This window comes from Cotesia glomerata, linkage group LG6 (genome assembly GCF_020080835.1).
Source record: "Cotesia glomerata isolate CgM1 linkage group LG6, MPM_Cglom_v2.3, whole genome shotgun sequence".
NCBI lineage: Eukaryota > Metazoa > Arthropoda > Insecta > Hymenoptera > Braconidae > Cotesia > Cotesia glomerata.
Window position 1 is genome coordinate 19985245 of NC_058163.1, and position 13744 is coordinate 19998988.

Genomic DNA, 13744 nt, shown 5'->3' on the forward strand with positions numbered 1-13744 from the left:
ATTTAGAATTTTTCTCCTACACTCGCTTAAAAATGCTATTTCGCGATCACGAAAGTACTCAAAGATGACTTAATGTTTGCCCTTTCGATTATATATGATTGTTTATTTTTAATTCTTATCATTATTTTATAACCTAACTTTTATTTTGTTGCCTCAATTGGGGCTAGTTGAGCAAGGCGCTAATTGCGTGTTAAACTAGCCCTACTAGATTTTCAGTATTGAAAAATGAAATTTTTCTTCACTAAATTAATAATTATCAATTGATTTGTACATGTGATCGTCTAATATAATGTATAAAAATTAAAATAACTCATATTGATATTATATTAATAAATATATAACATAATTATAATTAATATTGTTATGTTTATAATTATTATTATAATCATAATTATACGTATGTAGAATTATAATAAATTAAATATTTGCTTGTTAATTACAATTTTATTTTGTTTTCATATCATTCTATACAGTTATTCCGTCTATTTTAGCCATTGCACAACTAGCCTCACTAGTGGGGCACGTTGAGCAATTTGGAGCGCTCGCGTATTTCCGGGAATAACTTGACAATTTGGACTCGGATCGTTTTTGTGTCGCTAGACCTTTTGAAGAAGACTAAATTACGAACCTAACACTATATGACTTGATTAAATCCGATACATCGTCTTAAGGTTATAGAAGGTCGAACCAAAAAGTAATCAACTAGCCCCGCCCTACCCTAATTGATGTTTTATGTTCAATTTTCTAATCCTGATTTGTGATAACTTTTATTTTATTGTAGAAAATTCAATATTAATTCAATAATTTATTGTATTTTTTCTTTTTAGATATTAAAGCGTGTTACCAAAGAAATCAATACATCAAAAAATGTGTCGCATATAGTATAAATTTCATACATAATTTTTCACTCTCAACTGCTAGTATGTAAATTTAAAATTTTTAAAAGGCTCTAAGGTAAAAGCCCCAATAGATGATCACGTACCAGTATATGATCACTCCATGTATCTGTATATCTATATTCACAAATATAGGTATACAAATACATGGAGTGATCATATACTGGTCCATGATCATCTATTGGGGCTTTTACCTTATTCATAAATAAAAACTTTAAATAGTCCTTTTAGAAATATTATCGACAGTAAAATTCTATTAACCAATGTATATCGTATTAGATGTAAGGTTAACTTGGTATGTAAGCGATAACATAAATCTTGTTAGGTTTTTTAGCAACCTCTTCCCTAAGAAGAAACATATTGAATATAAATTCAATCATGTATACAAATGTAAAATAAGCAACCCCTAAAGTGGGACAGGATTTACAAATTTGTTTAATACATAATTTAATTTATGCAAAATACTGTAACATAATTATAATACTATTATTATAAATTGATAGAATTATTTCAACGTGAAGATATTTTCAACTTCCTGTTATGAAGATTGAAAATAATAAAGAAATGAATCAGGGGTTTGAAATCCTGTAGAAAGCTAATCTGACTACGTTTGGATAAACGTTCGGATATGTGTGTAAATCGAATTTTTTTTCATACAACAAAATATCTTTAGAATGAATCAATCGACTGAAATCGGGTTTGTGGTATTCTAAAGGTTTCTCGAGACTTGAATCGGATTAGGGTTTGTAGTCAATCCATCAAGTAGTTTGAAATAACATTTTTTATGTTTTTTGCATAACTTCTTATATCTTCGATCGATTAATCTTAAAACTTGATGAGAAGTTTTAGATTACTGAAGGATTCAATGTAATTAGTTTTTTAGTTGAAAGAACTTTATGAAGAAAGAATTACATTTACAAAAATTGTAAAAATTAAAAAAAAAATTTAATAATCTTCCACAGTTATTTAAACTTTTCAGACTGATTTAATATTCTTGAAACATTTCAGAAGCTCCCAGAAGCTTCAGGATTTACAAAAATATGTTCAACCCTTCAGCACTTTCGCTCCGAGAATTTCATTCGCACAATAACATTCGACTTAAAGGATGCCGCTCTCGCACAGAGCGAAGAGCGAGACACTAAAAGTGGGAGTGCTGAAGGGTTAAGAGGGTTTTAGAGGGATATAAAATCTTCCAGAACGGCTTATAATGTTTTAAAAGTTTTCAGAATGTCTCACAATGATTTAAAGAAAACGGGAAGAATATAATACTTTTCACAATAATTTTGAACTGTGATAAAATCAGTATTCAAATTTTTATTACATGTAATGGATAAAATCAAAATAATAGTTTTTCCATCAAGAGTTGTGTTAACACCCATGAGTTATAATTTAATAACCAACTTGTGATTATTAATAAGCAAAATGAATGTACGAGTGCTTTTTAAATATTAATCTAGTAATTTATTTATGTAAATATTGCTGTTTTAATGGAAAGAGAATTTTGTACTGTATTATAAAATAAAGTGTTTAAGTTGCCGGTGAAATTCAGATCAACGAATGAACGAAACGTAGTTCCTGAATTATTGAAGCTAATTAATAATTTAATGTTCAATTTCCTGATTATTTTTAGTAATTAATTCACTTATTTTTAACTTTTTGATTTATTATTAAAAAGGGTATGTTTACTTCAGTTGAAGCTAAATTAGTGTGATCCTTAAATTTGTATTTGAAATTATAATCAGCACATTTTCTGTTCGGATACGCTATTGTATACGAAATTCTAATGTTTGAGTGCGGAATAAATCAAATGTTGATTTTTAACTTTTCAAATAGTAATATGAACCCCAGAGAGGTTAATAGGTAAAATTCTAAGTAAATAGTAATTTTTATTCATATGAAGCATGAATTTCCGATACGCTTTTATATAGAAATTGTTATCAACTAACTATTAAAAAATTTTTCGTTTTCAGTAAACTTTTCTTCCGTGTGTAAATTTAGATTTTATATTGTTTCTATAATAAAGTTTTTGACAATTCCATGAATAAAATATTTTGCACTGTCAGTATTTGCAAAGACTGCATAATTGTCAACCGAAAAACAGATAAAAATATATGAACCAGAATTAATGAAGACGATAAATGTCAAGTTAAATTTGGAGGCATGAGTTGATGCAGATGCATTATTTAGTGAATTTATATGCTATCGAAATTTATTAATGTATTTTCATATATTCACTGAGAGAAATACTTGAAGTTGTAACTTTACAACAACATTACAATTTCAATAACATCAATAAATACATAATTCTCACAAACATCTAGCAATAATTATCTTCAATATTTTATCATTTAATAATTCAAATTGCTGATGTAACAGATTTAAAAATTTTTATCCAATTAAAAATTTTATCTTAAAAACTTTAGTAAACTCGATTTATATTCATTATAATAATGATAACTATTCTTATTTTAGAATAAGAGCTATTTTTTATGAACTATAAATCATCAGGTACAAAGAACAATTTATACATTTAATAAAATTTTTTTGGTGACTAACTTTTAATTAATTTTAAAAATTTTAACTACTGAATATTTTGCCGTACTATTACAGTTAGTAACAGCAATTAAGTTTTAATAGTTGACCCTTTTTAGTAAACATATCGACGTTCTACCAAGTGGTTGGAAAATGCGATTAAATAAACTGTAAAAAGATTTGACACTACATTAAATAGAATTAACAAGAATTATATTTCTTCTTTAAAACAGAATTTGAACATGTGCAATACAATCAAAAGTTTAACGATCGTGATTTTTTTTTTCTTGAAAAAATAGTTTGAATTTTTGTCCAAAAATAAATATTTTAAATAGTTAAGTTTAAAATTCTAAAAAAAAGAAGCAGTCCGTAAATTTACATATATTTGAATAAAAAATTGAAGACCTATATTTTGACATGTCAGTAATGATATAAATCAACACTATGATCAACTAATAAATTTAAATAAATATAAAAAACTATATTAAAAAATACATCTTACATGCAATATTTCTTTTTTCTCAAAAACCTTTTCTTTTGCTTTTCGATCTTTTTTCTCTATCAATGTAAAAAAATTCACATGCCATGTTAAAGTTTATGTTTTCCACTATTAAAAAAACATGTCAAAACTTTTTTGTTAAAAAAATTAATAAAAAAAACTTTTCAACTAAGTTAAATGAAAATTATAGTCATCTAAAAATTTTTTAAATTTTTTTTATTGAAAAAATGATTACAAAAAAATTAAAAAAATAATTTCATTTTTAAAAAACTTGAAAAACTATAAATGTAATTTTTTTTTAAATATTTTTTTGTTCTAATTTAATGAATGAACAAAAAAATTATAAAATTAAAAACGTCGACTAACTTTAGTATTATCTAAGTTAAAAGGCCACAAAAGATGTCATCAAATGAAGTTTCTTATAAATGTGTTACAAATTGTTATTTACAGTCTAATGTAATTGTACATTATGGAACTAAGTAGATGGGACTTTTGACTATGAGTAAAATTGGCGCAACGAGCAAAGTGAGTGCGCCTCCACACGAAAGTCTCATTTGCACAGTTCATACATAAAAAATGTAGTTGTCTTAGATATTTTATTTTTAATAGTAGTAATTTTAATAACAGTTTTATTTCAACCTTATCGTATGATGAAAATTAAATTAGCTGACTTCTAAAAATTTTTAGAATTTTTTTTATTGAAAAAGTTATCACAAAAAAAATTTTCAGTTGTAAAAAAAATTGAAAAACTATAAGTGCAATTTTTAAAAAATTTTAATTAGTTTTAATTAAATAATTAAAAAAAAATTAAAAACGTCGGTTAACTTTAGTATTATTATCATATAACCATTTACTATTCGATCACAATGTTATGCAAATTATTCTCACGGTCCGTCAAATAATTACCAATTTCTCCACTATAAATAAAAAAAGTTGACTTAAAGCTGCAATTTAGCAACTATTTCCCGAATATTTCTGTTAGAATTCTCATTTAAAACAGCAATTTTCTTCTTTTGTTCACAGCGCCGTTGACTAGAAAAAAAATAGTTATTGTTCTTGATCTTTTTTTACCGTTAGCGAGTATCGAGTCAGGAAATAAAGAAGAATGGTTTTTCTATTAACTTTTCCCGCAGAATACACCACAACAATAACAATATACAAAAATACAGTGTTATGCCGTAGTTTCATTTGCTTAAGTTTTAATTCTCGAATTTGATGACGGTCGGTTGCTATAGCCCAGCCCAGTCCATATCGTCTATCGCCGAAGGGCAAATAAAGTATATACATATAACCTTTCATACGTTTGTATAAACTCAAGTGGTTGATTTGTATTCGCATGTCCGTGTGTTTATATTATATGTTATGTAAATGTGTAGAGAGCTCTTTGTCAGTAGATAATACCAAAACTTTGCTTTTAGGGCGGTCGAGTGTAGGGGCCACTACAGGAGCAGGAACAGGAGCATAAACATCAGACCCAGATACAGATACAGAAGCAGAGATAGAGACGTTCCAAGTACAACTGTATAAAATAGAAATAAAAAAAAATTAAAAAAAAAAAACACGAGGACGATGTAGTTGGAGGATCAGAACCAGTGTGAAGTAGTGTGACAAGGGCAATTGGATTGACGGTTGATCGAATTAATGACCAAATGCCAATGAAATTTAAATACTTTTAAAGGGTGTTGGGTTTTTTTCGCAGCGCGTTTGGGCATTAATTATCCTCGTGAAAGGGCTTTTGTGGACGTGGATGATAATGTGGGAAAAAGCTGAGCAAGAGAAACAGAAAGAGAAAGAGAAAAGAGCCTCAATAGCATTATGTGCAGAGAAGAGGATATGAGCCAGCAAGTATAAAAGAGAGCAGAGGGTGAGGTTGCGCTGGCTGGCTCGTTGGTTGGTTCAGAGTAACCAACGACGGCGGAGTCACCCATGCACGGAAGCATCAGTATACCAGCAGCAGGCATAGAGCAGGGCATACCAGGAGGCAGGAGGCACCAGCCAGCTCGAACAGGGAATCCAGCGTTTGCTCTGCGCAACAAGTAAACGGACGATCAATACGCAATATATACTTGGTGTCCACGACGCAATGTTCAGGAAGATACAGTTTTGACCGACTCGATATGTTGTTTTTTTTTTTTTTTTTTTTATTTTTATATTTATATTTATCATACTTTTATTTTCCCTCTGATGGATTTTATTTTTTAACTCCAGTCTATTTACTTTTTAGGTTGCCTCGGCCTCAGTTGTCGGCATCTGGCTGCCCCGGTCCATTCGTCGTTGTCGTTGTTCAAAGTTTATCCTCGACAGAGCTCCTCGAGGAGCAACTACTCTCGAGTTCTAGTGGATGGCGTTCCTTTGGAATATAAGCTGAATAGCAGTAAGCCTAACGATTTCCGATTTTACAGCTAGAGTATCGCCAAGAGACTCGACACCGGGTGCTCTGCAGTATTTGCTCTGGTCTCTCTACTCTCTTCTCCTGGTCCTCTGGTGGATATTATCCTGTGTGGTGTGTTGGTGACTAGCGCAGACGCCCACACAACCAAAGTATGTACAGGTAGCATCGAATTTTAAAATCGAACAACCACTTGGAACAACGTGAATGTGAGCAAGCGTTCGGTAGTGCCCGATAAAAAATTTAAAAAGTTTCCCCGGTGCTTTGAAATATAAATTAAGGCGCACAGCCATCAGGGTGGAAGATAAAGAACAAAAAAAATTATACATGTATATATGTATATATATTTTAAATAAAAAAAAAAAAAAAAAAAAAAAAGTAAAAATAAAACAAAAGGAAGGCTAAAAGACAAAGTAACAAAAAAAGGCGCGCGAGATAGAGTTGAAGAGCGTGTAAAAAAAGGTTTCATGTATCAAAGAAGTGGAAATTGAAGAATTTAATGACAAAAGTGCTGTCTCTCTTGTTTCATCAAGGCTCATACAGTGTCTCTTGGGCTGTAAAACACAGCCGCACGCGAGTGCTATACATAACAGCACAATATGTACCGAGAAGAGTCAAAAGAATAGAGATATACAGAGACAAGACACACATGGATGTACATTTACGAGATCCAAAGCTTGGAGATTCAAGCGCACACAGAGTCGATCTTCTGTATTCTATTCTACTGAGAGACTGCTCGAATCAGAGTCAGAGTTTAGCTGGTACAGGTCCTCTCCTTGTTGGAGACCGGATTGTTGGACTAGTGTTGGGGAGATGAACAATGAGCGTATGCCAACAAAGTTATCGCGGCGCTGAATAGGCGATGAAATTATTCACGGGCAATCTGTCGTAACCGAGTTAATTTCGGCTCGCTGCGGAAATCTACATATTCCAGTCAGTATAAGACCATCCGCGTGATGCGCACGCAACTTAAACGGCTACGGCCAGCCATTATTTCTCTCTTTATTACACGTACACGGTAGGTATTCATACATAGCTACTCTGAAGCTACCCTCTAACCCTCCAATCCTCAAACTCTCCTACGCTGATCCATCTATTAACTATACATATAGTTGGAGTATATACTAATACTAATATCAATACTAATAGTATAACTATACTATAACCCATCTCATATCCTATTCCCTCTGGTGGAGCTGCTCTTCCACCCCACATCCTGATTCTGGAAGCAACATCCATATCCCAACTGCCAATATCATATCAACGGGCTAGACCTCTCTCGTCGTCTATTTGGTATCCATCGTTATCATCATAATGATCATCATACAGCACCAGAGAGCATATACAGTGAACAGAGTACGCTCGCCTATCCCGCCAAAATTAAATGTAATGGGATACTCAACTCCTGACTAACAGAATAAACGACTCGTGTGCGAATTGAATAACTTTGCGTGACGAGTTGCCGTGGATGGTGTGCGCACGCGGGACCCTACACTGATATAACCAGCGACATAAACTACTACACCAAGAATCTGGATGCTGCCTACTGCTACTTGCTACTTTTACTGGCACTACTACAGAGAGCTGAAAGCTAGACGATCGATCTCGTGCCGTAGGTTTATGTTTCTCGGCATTCCAATCCTCAGCTCTCAGCTCTCGTCCTGCTCATACATCCTGACCATAATCCCATCCAGCATCTCTTATCTCAGCTCTCGTCTGGCAGCTCCAGTCACCTTGTCCTTGTCTCTGTCCCCCGTTTTCCGTATCGGTGAAGGAACCCAGTCAAAACATGTCCGCGTCAAAAGCCCACCCTCATTTATGTCTTGGCGAATGCACCTGCGCTCGATTTATCTCTTTTCCCTGGTATGTCCTATAGACTATATATCTGTATATATCTGTATATATATATATATATATATATATATATATATATATATATATATATATATATAGATAGATACAAACAGAGCGGAACCCCCCCCTCCCCCCAGGTTTACCTATACACCGAGAAATCCCATAAACTATACGTGTCTCGCGGCCTTACGCCGATGTATAACGACACCGAGGGTGGCAAATCCAGGGGGCTTTACGTATTTTCTCGGTGTTAGACTCCGTCTATACTACACTAACTACTATGACTACCGTACCGAGGTATTGCGGAACATATATTATCCACAATATATATGATATGAATATGAAGGATGGAACCCCATCAACTCGCAACGCACATTTACAATACACACTCATCCTATACATTTATTATATATAATATATAATAGAACAAGGCGAAATTGAAGCTGGTCTGGATGTGGATCGCCCGATGCAGAACCAACACAAAACAGGGAGTTGCTTCGACGGGCTTCCTAAAAGCTCCTATTGAATTACGGTTCATTTGCATGCGCACGTGACCGTGTCTGAAAGCTGGTGTAACGAAAAAACACCCGGGAAAAAGGATCGCTGGAGCTCTTTATGCTCCCGGATATTATATGATGTGATGTGAGATGTGGGATGTGAACCCTACCCTCACACCAAACCTTGATTCTTATCGTCGCCTGTCGTTATTGATATTTAATGTCTTTTATTTATAATATACATAATATAATGCATTCGCCGGCAGTAGTTTCTGATGGATGTGTGTATGCTAAAATGCTGAGTAGAGTGAGTGAGTGAATAAGTGAGTAAGCGAGCAGCAACCGATTCAACTACGCTTCCAGCTGGAGTTGAGTACATCCGTCTACATATACTCTAACTATTATATATATATATATATATATATATATATATATATATATATGTATGTATAGATGTATGTACATATCAAGCAAAGCAGTTCAAGTTGCTTTGCAGATTGAAGATGAAAGATGGAGTATGGAAGGCACAAGGCGGAAGGTGAAAGATGGAAAACGTAAGGTGGAACCAACTGGAGGTTTCTCTCAGAGTACTGATAATTCGGTTAAGATCCCGGGCGTGAGACGAGCCTAAAAGCATTTCCTAATAGCAAGAGTCGTCTCATCTCGACCCTCTCGGTCCATTTGCTCGGATCGCGGTCCGGGTACTCTCATCTGGCGGTCTGCTAGCGGACGTAAAACCCCGGCTGGAATCAGGAAAGAGGAGAGTAGGGAAGAGAAGAAAAGACCAGAAAGGAAGAAGGCAAAGTAAAATGAAATGAAATAAAATAAAATAAAAAAAAAAGCTTCTTAAGACCTACCGGAGCACGGTAGCAGCCCACACCACTGAAAGATGGAACGTAATAACGATGGGATTTTAGGATTTTTATCCCGCCACATATGTTGCCAGGTTCAGCTATCCCTAAGCCACTAACCAGCCGCTGAATGGCCTTTGCAAGCCTCTACGTCACCCTCGAATTCCTTGAGCCATTATCGTGGACCCCTGGCTCGCTGCTCTTGTTCGCTGCTCAGCCTTTGTTGTTCCTGTATTGGTACTATATAATATATAGTAGATGACAATACATAACAGGAGCACAAATACATTTAGTAGTTATATACCTGTGCCTTTGGTGTTGTATTAGGGTGTATAAGTGAATGTAAGGCAGTGACGCGTGCAACCATGCGACACGACAGGCGATACGTTTCCGCCCGCGATATGTCCACATGTACGTGTTTATGTTGTTCGTTGTTCTCCTCTTGCTTTCGTGTGACGATGATGATTGTTATTATTGTTGTTATGATTATGGTGGTGGTGATGGTGATAATAATAACTAGCAGAGAGGATATAATACCGAACAGAGTAGAAGCATTATATCCCTTCGTCATTCGTAGTTGTCGGAGAACAGTAGTTCCCTTGTGATGCTCGTGATGTCGATTATTGCGAGCCGACATAACCGCCAAACACGAGAACAATGTTGGGACTAATTGCATTTATCAGCGACCGAGCGTGTCGATTAGACAAATCCACTGTTTGGTTCCTATCCGAGTAGAGGTTGCTAGAATCTAGCCAGCTCGATAGAATATGTATATCCCACCAGATAAATATGTCTGTATTTCTCGATACTCGGCATGTATGTGGAAAATTTATGGATTAATGTGTACCTGCTCACCGCTCAAAGTGTATTTTCGCGTATTCTGTCAATTTCCCTTCCCGAGTCTGGCTAATTCCTTCTTTCATTGTCGTTGACATGAGCAGAGAGGTACAGAGAACAGAACAGAAGAGAAGAGAGAAGCTAACGAGTTGAGAGCCAAAACCGGAGAATTTTAACAGTCCAAAGGGAGAAAGACGGAATCGTCGAAAATGTCGATATAGAATTGCGTGAGCGTATGTGTGTGTTTAAACGGGTGGTGGGTGGCAAGTGGATGAGGATCACCAATGTGGTGGATGTAGATGAAGAGGTAGAGGAGGTGAAGTGGTGAAATTGGCAAACAATAATCGACGTGAAACATTTCTTCATTCGTTTGGTTTTCTCTCTGACAAACACACGGTACACATGGCAATAGTGGGTACAGTGGGCAGAACCAGGGGCTCGACCCGATTGAGTAATTGATTAACGTTCAACGTCGAAAGGGCGAGCGATCAAACCATACCATACGGTCCAGTCCACCACGGTCTAGAGCTAGAGGGTGCCTTTTTCGCTGGCTCACTTGCTCCTGCGTCTGGAATCCTGATGTGCTTATTTTTCTCTCAGTACCGCTCTTACGCTCCTCCACAACTCAACCGAAAAATAAAGAAGAACTGGATGGTAGATGGTAAATGGTAGATGAGGGAAGAAACACCGATAAAAAATAATAAAAGAATGAAGAAAGAACGATTACTTAGCTAACGGTCCCTTTCTGCACGTGTGGACCATGTTTACTTTCAATTACAATTATCGATATTGATCCTTGCTCTGCCGTAAGTTTATCAGGCACACCAGCGATGGATTTGACTTTCCAAATTGTTTTTTTATCTCTCTCAACCTGAACGGTTATTACTCGCTCTCTTTTTTTTCTCGCTGTATTTTGTTTTTATTTTATTTTATTTTATTTGATATAGTTTTTGTTGGGCTCTCTTCATTCCAACATTCGTAAAACGATTCTCTGGTGAGTATTGACAGTTAGGCAAAATGTCAGGTGCAGTAACATCAAGGATTAAAGTTGGATAAATTGAGACATTGACATGTGAATTGTACCTACAATAAATTAATATTACATATGTGATCCCTTGACAGTGCCAGTTTGTCAATAGCTCCTGCGAGTCATGCATCATTATTTCATTCACCGAGATCACTAAATAAATAAATTAACGACAACCGACGTGTCCAATAAAAATTTTATGTAATTACATAAATGCAAGTCGTTCTACTCTATTCCTTGCAGTATATAAATAAATAAAAAATAAAAAAAAAAAAAAAAAAAACAATTTATAAATAATTGAGCGAATGAATAATTTATCTCTACAGCAGAAAGATGTGTAAATAAAAACTAAAAGTATCAATATCACTTACCATTTATAAATGATATACTGAAATGTTGTCTCATCCTTTCCGGAGGTTGAAAACGACTTGAGACCCATTGAATTCCAACATCCAGCATCCGTATCCTGCCCGCCAGGATATTGCTCGATAAATAATGATAATAAAATAAAATAAACAACAACTTTAGCCTGGGGGCTGGTGTTAACCGCCAGAAAAAGCTGACTAAAACTGGAACTGGAACTGAAACTAAAACTAAAACTAAAACTCAAACTGACTGAAGTCTTTTTTTTTTATCACAAATCTAATCAGAGCTTGGGTCGCTTATGTTCGCGCGCACTAGAAATCTAGAGATCCAGCCTTTTCTCGACGGAACAATGCTAGTGTCTCCGGCACAGCATCCTCCGGAGGAGTCTCTGAAGGATTGTCTGGCTCGGTATCAGCGGCAGGGTTGTAGATAAAGCACAGGAGCCAGTGCGCAAAATCGAGCATCGCCTTGTTGTGCTGTGCTCCCTTCTCTTGTGCCCTGTTCGGCACCGGTGGCGGTGGCAATGGAGGATGGTCCCCTCTACACTCGAGATCCACCACCACCACCACTACTAGCTCTGCTCTCAACTCGTATCGGCCTCGTCTCTCTTCTCCACTCGCTCTACTCCTGCAAAGTGATACCTATATAACGCAACATAGCATAGGATAGACTCTGCATGGCACTTAGGGCGCCCGAGAGTGCCGGGAAACACCTGCGGACACCCTCCACCGTTGGGTTTATGCTTTTCCCTTCGCTCGTATCCAGCACCACCACCACCATCCACCAATCCATCCCAACAGCGTCTACCACTAGGCACTACTACCACTCTAGTTTGGTACCCCCTGAGGCCGGTGGGTTATCATCGCTCTCCCCGGAGATCCCATTGTTTTATGCCCCCGCCATCCACCATCCTCCATCCTCCATCCTCTATCCTGGCCCTTTATCAATAATCTCCTACCTGCCATATATACTCCGCCGCCGCGTGTCAACCACGAGATGCTTTTGCGAGTCGAGTTACTTTAACAAACAATGAGGATCCTTGAACCCTTCTAGGAAAAATTTAACAATACAAGACGGCAAAGTAGACGTACAAGTACTCCAAGATACTCCTGCTGTGGAAATAGAACTTCAAATTTCACACAATTGACTTATTGATGTCAAATTTTCAATATTTTATTTTTTAAACTTTTTTAAATTGTTTTAATTTATATTCTTTACTTTCAATTTAAATTCCAGGTAGAAGATAAGAGATAAGATAAAGTTGACAAGGATTATTTTTTTAAAGAATTTCATATTATATGAAAAAAGTTTTGTGCTGTTTTTTTTTTTCTGCGTATCTTAAATATTTCATTCAGAATTGAGATTTCAAACTTTGATAAATAATATTTTCATTTGATTACTCGAAAATTTCTTTATGACAAATTTAAATTCCGTCTTGAAGATAAGAGTTCAGATAAAACTCATTAAGATCATCTTTATAAAAAATTCAATTGTCGAAAAAAAAAAGTACTATTTTTTTGTACCTTAAATCTTCAACTAGAAATTGAATTCCAACTAGCAGAATAATATCATTTGATTATTCAAAAAACAGTCTTTTTTTTAACAAAAAATTCATTTTTCACTGTGTAACATATTTTCATCACGAGTATTTAAAAGATGAACTGAAAATCAATTAAACTGCACCGAAGAGACGATTAATAATTTCTAACAGCGTACTAAATATTAGGTGTTAAAGATTCTGGTCTCTGGCCTTGAAAGGAAAGGAAAGGAAAATCTTGGTAATTTCCTTGGTGTAGAATTGATGAGCCAGCTATAGATACTCATATCTACCCATCTGTCTATATAGATCGGTAGGTTGCGATGAGGCACGCGATGAGGGATTGTTACGGGTGATAATACAAAGCTCGCGGTGGTAGAAAGAGCGAGAGGACAATTCAAGAGGTAGATCATAAATTAAAGGCCAGGACTGATGGATCAACCTATGTGCTACGGGCTC

At 35.3% G+C, this 13744-nt stretch overlaps 1 protein-coding gene across 4 annotated transcripts in view; it reads right to left on the reverse strand.

Moving 5' to 3' along the window:
* The window catches only part of LOC123267398 (discoidin domain-containing receptor 2-like), a 37259-nt gene extending 24628 nt beyond the window's left edge, over window positions 1–12631 (reverse strand). Inside the window, exon 1 of one of the 4 annotated variants that reach the window (XM_044732008.1) lies at window positions 11754–12631. In XM_044732008.1, coding sequence (XP_044587943.1) covers window positions 11754–11841 — 88 coding nt within the window. In that variant the 5' untranslated portion in view covers window positions 11842–12631. The remainder of the gene's footprint in view (window positions 1–11753) is intronic. The other 3 variants (XM_044732009.1, XM_044732006.1, XM_044732007.1) reach the window with 3 other exon arrangements.
* Between the last annotated feature and the right edge of the window lie 1113 nt (window positions 12632–13744).